The sequence below is a fragment of the Gopherus evgoodei genome, chromosome 5 (genome assembly GCF_007399415.2).
Source record: "Gopherus evgoodei ecotype Sinaloan lineage chromosome 5, rGopEvg1_v1.p, whole genome shotgun sequence".
In the NCBI taxonomy this organism is placed as follows: Eukaryota; Metazoa; Chordata; order Testudines; family Testudinidae; genus Gopherus; species Gopherus evgoodei.
In genome coordinates this window covers 123,366,090-123,381,471 of record NC_044326.1, presented here as the reverse complement: position 1 = coordinate 123,381,471, position 15,382 = coordinate 123,366,090, and the positions used below count along the sequence as shown (strand labels likewise).

The following is a 15,382-nucleotide window of genomic DNA, read 5'->3' as shown; positions in this document are numbered from 1 at the left end:
CGACTTCACTGTGCCCCGACCCAGGGCCCTAGCAGTGGCAGAGCAGCTTGCCACTGACTCAGTGGGGGGGTCCTACCGAAACATGCTGAGTTTCCTCGGGCAGCAGGTACCACTTTAGCACCCTCCCTGGGTCACTTCCTACCAGAGTCTGTGTTGGGGTTTCCCATGAGACATCGGGTCCTCTGTGTTCAGCAGGTCCAGTCATCTCCAGGGTCTGCTCCAGTCACTGGGGTGCAGGCGGGCCGTGAACAGCTTCAATGCACAGCATAGTCAGAGGCTGTGGCTGGCTCTCCACAGGAGCTTCCCAAGCAGGTCCTTCCCTTGCGGTCTCCAGCCCAGAATGAGCTGGTCTCTCTCCCTTTATACTACTAGAGCACTTGGAGCATGCCCAGTCTTGCCAGGGAGGCGGGACTTCTGCTGTCAATACCTGGGGCTTAACCCCGTCTGTGGTAGTGCAGGGTAAGCGGACCCCATCACACCCCTGCTCAGAGCAGGATTAACACCAAATAAATCATCCCAATCAGGGCTTTGTCAAGCCGGGCCTTAAAAACCTCTAAGGATGGAGTTTCCACCACCTCCCTAGGTAACCCATTCCAGTGCTTCACCACCCTCCTAGTGAAACTGTGCTTCCTAACATCCAACATAGACCTCCCCGACTGCAATTTGAGACCATTGCTCCTTGTTCTGTCATTTGCCACCACTGAGAACAGCCGAGTTCCATCCTCTTTGGAACCCTCCTTCAGGTAGTTGAAGCTGTTATCAAATCCCCCCTCACTCTTCTCTTCTGCAGACTAAACAAGCCCAGTTCCCTCAGCCTCTCCTTTTAAGTCATGTGCCCCAGCCCCCTAATCATTTTTGTTGCCCTCCGCTGGACTCTGTCCAATTTGTCCACATCCCTTCTGTAGTGTGGGGCTACAAACTGGAAGCAATACTTCAGATGTGGCCTCACCAGTCCCAAATGGAGGGGAATAATCACTTCCCTTGATCTGCTGGCAATGCTCCTACTAATGCAGCCCAATATGCCGTTAGCCTTCTTGGCAACAAGGGCACACTGTTGACTCATATCCAGCTTCTCATCCACTGTAATCTCCAGGTTCTTTTCTGCAAAACTACTGCTTAGCCAGTCGGTACCCAGCCTGAAGCAGTGCACTGGATTCATCCATCCTAAGTGTAGGACTCTGCACTTGTCCTTGTTGAACCTCATCAGATTTCCCAATTCTCCAATTTGTCTAGGTCACACTGGACCCTACCTCTCCCCCCAGCTGTGTCATCTGCGAACTTGCTGAGGGTGCAATCTATCCCATTTTCCAGATCATTAATAAAGATGTACAAAACCGGCCTCAGGAGCACTCCACTTGATACCAGCTGCCAACTAGACATCGAGCTGTTGATCACTACCTGTTGAGCTTGACGACCTAGCCAGCTTTCTATCCACCTTATAGTCCATTCATCCAATCCATACTTTTTAACTTGCTGGCAAGAATTCTGTAGGAGATCATATAAAAAGCTTTGCTGAAGTCAAGATATATCATGTCCATTGCTTTCCCATATCCACAGAGCCAGTTATCCTCATCGTAGAAGGCAATCAGGTTGGTCAGGCATGACTTGCTCTTGATGAATCCATGTTGACTGTTCCTGATCACCTTCCTCTCCTCCAGCTGCTTCAAATTGGTTTCCTTGAGGACCTGCTCCATGATTTTTCCAGGGACCGAGGTGAGGCTGACTGATTCGTAGTTCCCCAGGTTCTCCTTCTTCCCTTTTTCAAAGATGGGCACTATATTTGCCTTTTTCCAATCATCCGGGACCTCCCTTAATCGCCACAACTTTTCAAAGATAATGGCCAATGGCTCTGCAATCACATCCGCCAACTCCCTCAGCTCCCTCGGATGCATTAGATCTGGACCCATGGACTTATGCATGTCCAGCTTTTCTAAATAGTCCTTAACCTGTTCTTTCACGACTGAGGGCTGCTCACCTCCTCCCCATACTGTGTTGCCCAGCACAGAAGCGTGGAAGCTGATCTCATCTGTGAAGATTGAGGAAAAAAGGCATTGAGTACTTCAGCTTTTTCCACATCATCTGTCATTAGGTTGCCTCCCCCATGCCTTAAGGGTCCCACACTTTCCCTGACCTATTTCTTATTGCTAACATGTCTATAGAAACCCTTGCTAGCTACAACTCCAGTTGTGTTTTGGCCTTCCTGATTACACCCTTGCATGCTCGAGCAATATTTTTATACTTCTCCCTAGTCATCTGACCAAGTTTCCACTTCTCGTAAGCTTCCTTTTTGTGTTTAAGCTCACCGAAGATTTCACTGTTAAACGAAGCTGGTCACCTGCCATATTTGCTGTTCTTTCTGTACATCAGAATGATTTGTTCCTGTGCCCTCAATCAGGCTTCTTTAAATTACAGCCAGCTTTCCTGGACTCCTTTCCCCCTCATATTAGCCTCCCAGGGGATCCTTCCCAACAGTTCCCTACAAGAGTCAAAGTCTGCTTTTTTGAAGTCCAGGGTCCGGATTTTGCTGCTCTCCTTTCTTCCTTCTGTGAGGATCCTGAACTCAACCATCTCATGGTCACTGCTGCCCAGGTTGCCACTCACTTCTACTTCCTCTACGAAGTCTTCCCAGTTTGTAAGCAGCAGGTCAAGAGAAGAACAGCCCCTGGTTGGTTTCTCCAGTAATTGCACCAGGAAGTTGTCCCCACCACTCTCCAAAACCTTCCTGGATTGTCTGTGTATTGCTGTATTGCTCTCCTAGCAGATGTCCAGGCAGCACTGACTGAGAACACTCATCACTTAATGCAGTGCAGTTATCTAAAATAATCATTGTTCTGACAACCACCTGGGATTTTGAATCACGGAGGTTAATGGCTGTAAGAACAAGTGAGTAGGAAGCAACTCTGCATCTCTGTGCAGGCCCTACGATCTGAAGCTCCCTCACAACGTACGCAGAAGTTCACATTAGCCCTGGAGGAGTCCATTACATCCTTGCCTCAAGAAAGGAGGAGGAGTCTGGACCAGACGAAAGCAGTCAGCAGAATCAATGAATCTCATGGCAACTCCCATTCGCTCTCTGCAGAGCCGCATCCCTCCAGATAGGTCTCTGGGCCCTCTAGGAGCACAGCTCCCATCAGCGCCACAGCGCCACTGGATCTGGATCACACACTCCTAAATCAAGAGGGTTTGCCTGTCTCGCCACCTGAAAGCCTGGAGCAGGCAGCATCCACCAGCTGCCCTGTGATGCCATCTTCCCTAAATGCCCTCTCTCTAGATGTTCTGCAGAGAAGCCTCCATGGTGTGTGGCAGAAAAGGAAGAATGTTGTGTAGATGCAACTTTCTTCCTTCTAAAAATTTGGGGAATTTTCTGCTCCATTTTCTCCTGTTTACATCACCTAACAAACTGCTTAAAAAAAGTGTTTCAAAATGCCAACAAATTCCCTCCCCCTACCCCAAAAGGACAACCCAAACCGCAAATGTTACCCTTAAAGTCTGCATCTGTTGTTTAGGGAATTTATAGGATCAACGGAAACGGTGAGAATTCTGAGCTGCGTCTCTTGCCACCTGCTTCAAAATGTGCTCAGCTGAAGTGACAGAAAGGAGGGGGAAAAAAACCACATGAACTTACTGAAAACAACTTGGTCCAAAAATGATGGCCAGACTGAAAATGTTCATTCTGTTCACCGTGTGATGATCTGCAACTCGGGTCAAGAACCGGCACAGGTACTTCAGCAGGCAGTAGTTGGCATCAGGTAGCTCTTTTATGAGTTCTTTCAAGTTGTTCTCCTTCTCAGCATCATTTCTAGGATCTGGGAAGAAGAGGGGAAGGAGAACATGGTTTCTGAGCTCAATCCTTCATCACCTCCAATTTACTGATGGACATTAACTAAAGTAGTTAAATAGACAGGATCAGATTCTTTTGTAAGGGCTGATCTCCACACAAACCTCCACTGAAATAACTAAATTGGAAACTGATGCAAGTTTGTGTGCAGACCAGCCCTTATTTACACAGGATTAAATCCAGATTAACTCAATTAAACTCGGTGCAGTTATGCCTGTGCGACAAACCTCTGCCCACAAATCCTGCCTCAAAACAAACTTTTACCATTCAATCAGCCTGTCTTTTTCTAATCCACCTCTCCAAACAGTGCACCCATGGCACTCGTATATAGGAACTTCCTGTTCATCTTATTAGACTGAAATTTCTTTGGGCAGGACACTAAATGCATTCTGAGCAATAAAATAATCGGGGCTTGAAACACTTGCTTGAAACCTCTCAACTGAAGCAGGGCTGGATTTACACTCAGGCACCTCCAGGCACAGCATCTTCAATGCCCCCCCCCCCGCACCTTACAACTGACCGTGTTTTCTGTAAAAAATGAAACTTTTAACCTACTTTTAACTTTTAGGTGCCCCTAGAATGCTGCTACCCCTTGGCATATGCCCTCCTGTGCCTAATGAGAAATCTGGCCCTGAGCTTAAGGACTAACCAGAGCGAAACTGCCATCACAACACTCAGAGCCACCCTCGCTGTAGTTTATTCTGTACTGGTTATTTGGCATTGGATTTATTTGCATGTTCATACCTTTGTGTTATTCTTCTTGGTTTCACTACACTTTCCTTCCCACATATCACCACATCTTTTCTTAAGGGCTTTTTTTGTGGGGAGGAGGGCGGGGGGGCTACGATTTCCCTTTCCCCTCTCCCCCTCTCTACTGTACTTGACTATCTTCTCCCCTTTCCTCTTTCACCAGTCACAACACCTCTTTCTTTGTACCATACTTCTCTAATTTACCCTACTGCTTTTTCCGGCTCATCCAGTCCATGGGCTCTTTCCCAATCCCAGAGGATGGGTCTTGGATACTGCATCTTGCTGCAGCTCTCCCAGTCCCTTTGCTCTGTGGCTGTATGCAGAAGGTCTCTGTGCTACCCTATCCCTCCCTCAATCTTTGGTTTTCAGTTCCCCTCCTCCTGATTAGCTCCAGTGATATTTGATTAGTGCTTGTGAAGTGTTCAAATGCCATAGCAAGAAGTACCATAAGAAAAGCTAATAAACATATTCGTAAAAATGTACATTAGACTTTTCAAAACTTTTTTTTTTTTTTAAAACTCTGACCCCCTTTTTCTTGGTCATTTGTTTTAGTATAGCACAAAAAACCCAGTTGTATAAGAATGATCTATAGAGCGAGCAAGAACTGCATGATGGTTCAGGTGGTGTATAGTTCCTGAACTACAATTTTAACATTCTGTTATTGGAATATGTTTTGGCAAATACTCCCTGAAGTGTACTTTCATATAGGTCCAATTCTGTAACCTTTGCTCACGCTGAATAACACTTACATGAGCAGTCTTGCTGAAGTCAAAGGGCTAAGTCACAGGGGTAAGTGCAGCTGTATGTAAGGGGTGCGGAATCAGGACTGTTTGGGGAAACAGGAAATGTAGCTCTATTGCTGTATTCTATATGTAAACAAGTCTTTTTTTCCCTGTGTACAAATGGAAAAAGAAAGGGTGATGTTTGTTAGTAGCTATGTTCTGTGGGTGAAACTGCAGCGTGCTATTGGGGTCTCTAATGTGAATCTGCTCACCTGTGGATTTTTAGAAGAAATTGCACGAATTGTGAGGGTATTATATTACAAGTAGAGCTGGGAAGCGAATGGGAATTGCATTTTGTGGAGAACTTCGAGATTTTGAAATTCTGATTTATTCTGAATTGGAACAAAACGCAGACATGTCAAAAGTTCTCTGATTTTTTTAAAAAGTAATTTTGGATCAATAAGATCATTTTCTTTAGACAAAATCATTTTGTTCAGAAATGTTGTTTTGCTTCTACCTAGTTTTAATGCTGCAGGTAAAACTGACAGGTAATGAAGTTTTTTTAACCTCTGTGATTGAGTTAAGATATATTCAGTAACACTTTTAGCTCCTCATGTTTCTTTCTTGCTACTGGAGGGGCATCCTTGCTCTATGTAACCCCAGTTGAACTTTTCTGTCTCCCTGATACTGACCTACTTTGTCAGGGATGGACAACTGGGGCCGTACCCAATCTAACAGATAACTTTACTTGGCCTGAACTTTACCAGCTCAGGGCAGGCAAGCCGACAGCACCAGGGCCAAGAAGGGGGCAGGACATGGAATCACAAGGGGAGGCCCAACCTGTGCGCAGATGTGTATGTCACATGAGACCATGGCATGAGCCAACGGGCCGAAGCAAAGAGCCATGCCACCTCTTCAGGACAGCAGCCACGCTGAGGGGTGAGCACGGGGTGGGCTCACTCTCAACACGCCTACGCAGACCCTCCCCAGGACCTGACCTCTCTCCCCCCACCACATCGCATCCCCAGGCCCACCAAAGGTTTTCAGTGGATTGTGTCACCATGTACTACCTTAAAGTTGCCCATCCCTGTACTATGTGCTCCTAGCAGAAGAGTATCTTGTCCCAAAGCAGCTAGTGGTTTGACGAGAGAATACATAATACTGTGAGTCAAAAGAGCTTCTTTAGTTCAAGAGGTAAAGCCTTTTGGTTTTGGAACAAAAAGTCCTCTGGTTAAGTCCCAACTAGGTCAGGGACTTCTGAGACTCGTGTCTGGTAAACAGCCTAAACCATGCATGCTCTCTCTGAGGTAGCTCAGCAAGTGCCTACTGGAACAATAGACATGCCAAGTATGTGCTGCTTTGGAACAGTTCTCTGTTTTGTGCACTCTGTGCAGAATGTTTTGCAAAAGAAGGAAAAGGACATTGTGTGGTGGGTTTGCCTTCTCATGGCTGGAGGCTAGGATAGAGGATACATAAAATGCTGTTACTTCTACTGACAGCAGAGATGGAGGTTCTGCTTTAGCACTAATGCCTGAACCAATGTTTTTGAACTAGTGCCCTCAGTTTCAAATACCAGTAGAGGACAATTCCATACATTAATTCATAGGTACAAGGACTTTCAAGGCAATCATATTTTTGGCTTACATTTTCCCAAACCTCTTTAACAGAGACTGTGAACACAAAGAAAGAGTTGGTGTTTTTACAATACTTCTGTGTCCAGTAACTATTTTCAAGGTGAATTACCGAGTACCCTGGGGAAAGAAGAGCGCTAGGAAGAAAAATACGAATGAGCAATGTTGTTAAAACTGCCACAGTTTGGGGACTAAGGGCATGATCATTAGGTTGGGATGTGCTTTATATTTTGCACAGTCAGACATTCTTACAGTTAAAAATTAAACAAGACTTATCTTGCATATAATTTAGGAAGGCCAGGCAATAAATGTTCTCTCATCTGTCACTCAGTATAGTTTCTCATAAATTATATTAACTGGAATTACAGCATGCTGAAATACCAGTGACAACTGTTTCTCAGGCTATGGTTTAATGCAGGGGTTGGCAACCTCTGGCATGTGGCTAGCCAGGGTAAGCACTCTGGCGGGCCGGGCCAGTTTATTTACCTGTCGGGTCAGCAGGTTCAGCCAATCGCGGCTCCCACTGGCCGCGGTTCGCCGTCCCAGGCCAATCGGGGCGGTGTGAAGCCGCGGCCAGCACATCCCTCGGCCCATGGCACTTCTCACCACCTCCATTGGCCTGGGATGACGAACCGCGACCAGTAGGAGCCGCAATCGGTTGAACCTGCCGAAGCGGCAGCTAAATAAACTGGCCTGACCTGCCAGGGTGCTTACCCTGATGAGCCATGTGCCGGAGGTTGCTGACCCCTGGTTTAGTAATTATGTGATGTACTGATTTGAGAAGCCCTTTAAAAAAATTTTTCAATGCACATTACAAATTAAGCTTATTTCTATCTCTTTTTACACTACAAGCTTAAATTAGAATTCATTCAGGATTTGTGTTGTCAAATGTATGTGTAAACATTCCTGACAATTCCAGCACACACATTAATTTTAATTGTGCTGTTCTCTCTGCAACCAAAAGCTAGTTTCTTCCTCAAAGGGAAAAGTCAAACATTGCATGGAGCAGATTTGCAAAATTCTTCTGACCCACTTAATCTAGGGAAAGTAATTTTTTTTTTGAAAGACATATGTTAAAATATCATTAGATCCCTCATTATCATCCATCAACATACGGTGAGATAGTAGGGTTTTTCTTCTCTCTCTCTTTTTTTCTCTTTCTTTTTACTGGGGCAGGTCAAACTTATTATTATCATCCCAACCTTTCAAAATTGTCACAAGGAACTTAATAGTATCTCAATTCGCACAGATAAATGGTTATCCCTTTGATTTGATCACTAACTACCTTTCTGTTTTAACAACAACTGGTTAAAAAGCCAGGTCAGTATCACGGCCACGTTGCCAGCACATTAGAATTAAACCTCTACAAATACTTCTGATTAGGCAGCAAACACTGCCTACTATTCTAAATATTTGTTCCCCTAAGAAGCTTACAGTTATGATCAGTAAAGCCAAATCCTAACACGCAGGGAAAACATGTCTCCTCACACCTAACTACCTGATTAGGAAATGCCTTTGAGAGCTAATTGTCTTTCTCACTTCCAACTGGCAACTGAGATTGTTAGGTACTTTTCCATCTACTGAAGGTTCTTTCATCCCTGGAAAAACTGGCAAGATGCTCATCCCATCTACACTATATTTTGAAGCCAGGAGGGCATTCTTGCTGTAAGCAAAGCTACCAACATCACAGCAGCAGACTTAACTCAATGGGTTTGATTTCCCTATTCACTAAATGTACTACCCTGCAAGGTATTGATCAGGAGCAGTAGGAATATTTAGCCCTGGGCAGGATCCAACCCATGGCCCTCGCCAAGCATTACTCTGATCTTAGGTGTGCCATGTCCAGTGATTTCAGGAGAAGCTCAGATTGTTCGGTCGTCAGAGAGAAATTGTCTGGGCACGAGAGCACATTTCCACTGAACAGCATGAAAGACCGATCCCTCTTCTCCTTCACTGAACAGGCATCCATCTAGCAGCTTCTCCTCATCAATCTGAAACGGGATAGGTAAAGGCGGCTGCTCTCTCTTGACACCCCCTGCAAGGCAGAGTGCGGAGGTGGAGGGAAGAGAAGCTTGAGAGGGGCTGGAAGTCAAGCCTTCCCTCGCCACCACAATTTAAAAAAAGAGGCACAAATCTACACTCTATTTTATTCAGTCATCTTAATACTTACAATAAATATAAAGACTGATGAATTGGGAGGAGGCCAGGAAAGACACACATAGCATTGCACAGGCTTTGTAAATGTTAGGGTAAGTCTGTCTCAACTACACTTGACAGTATCTCTCTAAATGGGGAAATCTCTTTGCAGCTCACCAGAGGCACAAATGTTTTCGTGCCATGACAACCCAGCACACAAACTACTCCTGGCTTGTCTGATCATCTGCTATTCAAGTTTTCTATTCTATTTTAAATCGAGCATTAAGAACTACTTAACAACTAGCAGACAGCACAGAAAACACAATTATTTATAGAGTGCCACCGCTGTACACAGTACTATATAGACAAATAAATAGCAAACAGGCAAAGTCCCTGTCTCAGGACTTCACAATCTAAAGCTCTGATCCTTATGCACATGCTCAACTTTATGCACTGTGAGTAATCTTACTGAAGTCAGTAATTTTTATAGATTTTGTATATCCTATTGGCTTCAATAAGACTACATACAATGCACAAAAGTTAAGCATGTGCTTAAGTCTTTGCAGCATTGTGATCTAAATTACCTGGTGAACATCATTATAACAACACATGAAGGCCCTGATTTTTAAGAAAGCACAGCTCCAATTTAGGCACTTGAATCAGGGCCCTATTTTCAGAAGTGCTCAGCAGCCAGCAGCTCTGACTGTGACACATAAAGGCCAGCTTGTGTGTGAGCATGCATATTATTTAAAAAAAAAAATTTCAGGCAACACGAGAGCAGAGATGAACAAGAGAAGCTCAGCTAGAAGAAGTGCGCTTTGATGGAGGACTTGAAGAAAGGAGGAGAAGTTGGAGGAAAAGGGAGCTACTTTTAGGCATAATGCACAACATCAAGAAATGCCCAGAACTGTGACTGGGGCATTAAAGAGAGAGAAGTAAGCAGACTACAGGTCGTGATGGGAGAGAGAGTTTGAACTGGATACAGTTGTGTGGTCGTTTTTAGGCTCCTGGCATGTCACTACCCATTCACATAACTGAACAAAGCGGACAGCTTTGTAATGGGTCATCATATCTATACGTACTGGATTTCTCTGAAGGAGCAGTAAGCATTAGCTACTCATCTAATTCAATCCCTTTTGCCCCATAATCATTTCCCTCTCATTTCAAAACACAATGACTGAGCATAACTAAGAAGTGCCATGCAATGAGTTAAGTTTTACAATTGCCATTGTGGCTAATGGGGAGTTTGAAAACTTTGAAACCCTCTTTTATTCACTCATTCACCACCCAAAAAATATACCTATATCAGCTCATTTGTCAGACACAGTGACATGTTTAAGATGTGGCCCTGCCTTACGGCAACAGATCACACCTCATTTAAGTCAATAAAAGAAATACCAAAAAAAACCCACCTTCTATAATAATGTAAACAGGTAGCTCAGGGGTAAACCACCCAAACCGGGAACATAATGACGCAGAGACGGGTCTCACAATCCACTTCATAAAGTAGCATTTATTCTCCCTCTCTAAAGTTATCTAAAGTGAAATGCAGCTTCAAGTGTTATTATTGGTTGATACGTATCTTGTGTATTTAGAAAACAAACAAGTTGTTCTTCTAGTTTCCAGTTAACCATGATATTAATCAAAAGGAAAATACAAGCCAAGCAACACTGAAAAAATGACCAGACATAGCCAATAACAATGCACCAAAACAGAAGTCAGGCCAGCTTTATTACAATGCTGGATTTGAAATACTTTGATGAAGAGGTCAGCTCCCATTTCCGTTCTTGGACCCATTTCTCAGGCTGAAACTTGACCTACAGAAGTTGAGAACCCATATTTTAGCTCCGTCTTTAAGGAGTTAATTGGGACAGTGCTTGGCTATGAAGCATGATATAAAGGGCTGCACCGGAATGAACTGTTGCAGAACAGATCTTCCCTTCTCTCATACTAGAAAGACCTTCCAATGATACTACAATAGCCTCGTGTGGCAAGGTGAGGCAAGAAGAGACTGAGGAATACATGAGCTCACTCTAGATGCAACATGTGACAAACACAACACTCTCAGATGGAGCCGCGACCACACATGAACGATCTTTAGCAAGCATTATGATCAGGTTGCTCTTCAACATAAATACACGGAGTGCCAAAAAATAAACAATACAGAATGGGGCCCACTTTTCAATACATACCTATGCAAAGGAGGAACGCCACAAAAGGATTATACAAGAAAAAGTTTCCTGTGTTCTGGAAGGAAAGTTACAGTAACAACTTGGCCTGCTGAAAGGAAGTGTCTTGTGGAAGGGGATAAGGGCTGGATGTACAGAGCTTGTGCTTGACTGGTTCCTAGAATGTACCAGGGTCTTTACAAGGCAGAGATCAAGAAATAAAAGACAACACATGAACAAATAAACCATCTTCTACAGGGGACCCTGGTCTGGGGGCTGCAGAGCACTTCCAAGGGGAACTTCCATCACAACAACAAAATCTCCAAGCAGTGATGCTTCCTGTTAGTCTATAGGTTTGATCCACCTGCTTGGGCAGGCAAACACCAATCACACTTCCCTGTACCAGTAAGACACTGTATAGGCGGAGGGAGGGAGGGGCATGTCCTCCACCATGGCAGGGAGCATTAATTTCTGCCAGGTGCACCACAGGAGCCAGTTGGCAGAGCCTGCATAGGGATGTGCTAGAACCAGTGCATCACCTACCCATGCATCTTCTCTGGCCAATGCCACCCACTTCTGGGGCAATGGTGGCCTGCTACAAGCACCTTGCCAAAAGCATGGCAGCGACCTGCACTGCTGCAAACCGTCTCCTGGTAGACTTGTCCCAGGGCCTGGGTGAGAATATGGAGCGGAGAGAAGGGTGCCTTTAGAATATGTTGTAATATTTTCTCTGGGATTGTATAAATTGAGAGTGTATTTGTGTTCATTTCCATACATTTAAATCCTCTTTTCAGCGGAAATAAATATTAACAACCTTAAAGCTAATACACTTGGTTGTCAATTTCACTTAAACAATTTTTTAAAACTAAATTATGGGGTTAGGAGCTCTCTCTCTCTTTCATACCCACCCACCCTGCCTTGCAAAGTGGAAGTTCATTACCTGGCAGTGCTCCTGGTTTCCCACCAGTGGACTCTGTCATTCCGAACTCTAAAGCTCTACAAGATTCTCAGCTTTCCAAAGATTCTATTTGCTGTTTTAGATAGGTTGTTCTACACCCTGATCACCAGAGTATCTGAGCACCATCCAGTAGTGCATGAAATGATGAGACTAACTTCTGTCACATGTGGTTCACTCTCTCTCTTTCTCATCCCCTCCCCAGGGGGAGGGCTGTATATTCAGTGTTTTGTTTTGGTAGGGTTTTGTTTTTAAAATGTGCACACTGCTCTGTGCTTATGTTAGAGAAGGCAGATTGAAGAAATGTGCCCTGCATTTGAAGCAGAAGGTGGTGAGGACAGGTTCTTAGTTCCTGGGGGGAAGTACTGCACAATTCTGGACCAACCCCTGAGAAACCTCAGTCTCCTCTACGGACTAGATAACCAGTGCTGTGGGACTCAGGTGTTCCACTGGTTCTCCATCTCCTCTTGCCTCTTCTAGCTCTGCAGATCTCTCTCTCTCTCTCATATCTTGCATACCCTTTGGCATTTAGGAGCCTTCTGCTGGGCTCCTGTTTCACCTTGCCATACATAGACCAGTGATACTCAGACTGGGCTTGCAAGCCACAAGTGGCTCTTTAATGTGTCTCCTGTGGCTCTTTGCAGCACATGATATTATAACACTGTGTGATTTAATTATTAACCAATCTAAGTTATTTACCAATGAGGATGTTTTTACTATGTTATTAAAGCAATAGTAGTTGATAAAATAATAATACTTGGTCAGTCACTTTGCTGTGAGAATAATATAAACTAAATGTTTACCCGGTCATACTGTTTAAATATGGATATATAATACTACATTAAATGAAACAATGAAGTCATCCTACTGTGGCTCTATTGGGTAATACTGATTGCCAGTTTGGCTCCTGTACCACTGAAATTTGAGTATCACTGGCATAGACTTTAGAAAGCACATTAAGCCATGTTGACTTTATAAAGTACTTGTTGCTGTACTACACAATTATGGTTTGTTTGTTTTTAATAAGATTTCTGCTTTAATTAAACTATGCCCTATACTTTAACAGCATATAAAGACAGTAAAGTTTGTAGTTTTTTAATTAAGTTATATTTATGGCAAGAGGGATTCCTCTCACTCCACAATTAGGCATTTTAAAAAGTTACTTTTAGGCTCAGATAACTTAGATGTTTTGCCACCAATCCCCTCAAACCTTTCCAAATGAATTCTAGCGTACCCTGAAGCATTCACAAAAGTACATTCCCTGATCTTAGTTTTAATGGGAGTGAATACAGATTTGTAATGAAACCTTAGTAGTAATCTCCATTGTGGAGTCGCAGATGAGTGGCCCCAGACTCAAAGTTATTTTTAACAATTTGTAACCCAAAAATAGCTTGACCCACTGTCTTCATGGTTTGCAAGAGAAGAGAAAACCACGCATACACAAAAGAGGGTGCCATTTTGCAATGAATCTGCCAGTAAACCCATACATAAATACCTGGATAACTCACACAAACCTGCACTGCAGAAACTAGAACTCTGATCCTTCAGCTTCAAAAACACAGATACCTACTAAGTGAACGAAGGTAAAACTCCTACCAAAGTCAACATTTCAGATCAAGGTTATTTGTTAATGACCTGTATATGCCACAGAAAAAAATTCACTCACACTTCAATATTAACAGAAAAATTCTTCTTAGCTTTCAGCATCCATCTGGCATTTTTCAGATCAGATCCTAGCTTTCCTGCCAAAGTTATAACAGAACTAAAATTAGGATTTACTGTGGAATAGGGTGAAAACCTTAATCATCAAGGTGCTTTCACAGCTTCCCAATTAAACTGCCTGGTGCAGAGAAAAAGTTTGTACGTCACACAAATAACTGCACAAATGTGTTTTAAATTCAACAGTGGCATTCAGTGGCCAGATCTCTCTGTTAGTTAGAGAGGTGTTTCCCATGGAAATGAGATCTATATACCCAGAGGAATTCTCCATTCCTAGGGGAAATTGCCTGTGGATTCCAAAGTATGAATGGAGCTTTCCAAATGGCTGGCTACCTGTGTTGTTCATACCACGTGTTGGTAATTCCAAACATAATGCACTGGTATACCTTTTGGAGGACAAGGTACTAAACAATTTTCCATTTCAGAACAGCAATGAAATACAAGAGGCACCATTGGTAGATAAGTCACAGCTGATGAAATCTTAAAATATTAATAATCATCATCGTAAGCGTGGCTGTAACCAGGAAAGGACCCTTCTAAACAATGACATCTTCTTCTCAACTATGGGACAGTGTGTCTTTGTGCATGTACACAGTGGGGAGAAGGGTGCAAAGAGCTTTCCCCTGCATTTGCATGGCCTGCAGAAGGGCCAGTTACAAAAGCAATTCCTGCACTTCTGGACTGCTTCTGCACTGCATGTCCAAGAGAACACATCATCCCAAGGGGGGCACGGAGAAAGTGGGACTGTGGCCTTGCTCTCTCTTCTCATCAGCCTCCAGGCACTGAATCCCATCCCCACTCATTACTCCAGCCAATCTAGGGTGGGGACTGAGACCGGGGTGAGTGTAACCTTTGCACGGTCCTTTACTCAGGGCTATGCTTTAAAACGCACACTCTAGTCCCTAGTGTGTGCAGTCACAACCACTCACTTTACTGACAAGATACATTTCTATTACTTTTATTCATTAGCTTTGCTGCTTCTGCAGGTGGTGAGAAAGCAAGAAGGGACCCAGACCTCCTGCAACTGGATAAAATAGTTCCCCCCAAATCAATGGGACCCACTCGTATCCTCTGGAAGGACAGTAGGGCCACTGAAGTCTATTCTGGCCCATACAATAAAGAGATCAGATCAATGCATTATTCAACAGAACCGTTAATTAAAGTTCCGAATGAGGAATCTTTATTACTGCTGATGATGCATGAGCCATGGGGAAGAATGTAGCTTGACAGTCACCTCCCAGGTTGAGTCTGAGCCTGGCAATAAAGAAGGCGAGGAAGAATAATATTTTGTACCTGTAAGCTGAGTAATCTGGATCTGGACACACTGCGAGATAAACAATGTTTGGGCCCCTGTAGGTGTTCAGTTTAATAAGCAGGTCACGTTCAGCTATAAATTTTCCTTTCCCAGAGTCCACCAGCAAATCTTTTAACAAAAATAAGTCTCTGTCCTCAGAGAATGACAG

At 43.9% G+C, this 15,382-nt stretch overlaps 1 protein-coding gene across 7 annotated transcripts in view; it reads right to left on the bottom strand.

The window, feature by feature from the left end:
* The window catches only part of FAM13A (family with sequence similarity 13 member A), a 224,449-nt gene that overhangs the window by 184,669 nt on the left and 24,398 nt on the right, over positions 1-15,382 (bottom strand). For all 7 annotated transcript variants that reach the window (XM_030564851.1, XM_030564850.1, XM_030564847.1 and 4 more), the window contains one exon: positions 3,626-3,806. In XM_030564851.1, coding sequence (XP_030420711.1) covers positions 3,626-3,806 — 181 coding nt within the window. The remainder of the gene's footprint in view (positions 1-3,625; positions 3,807-15,382) is intronic.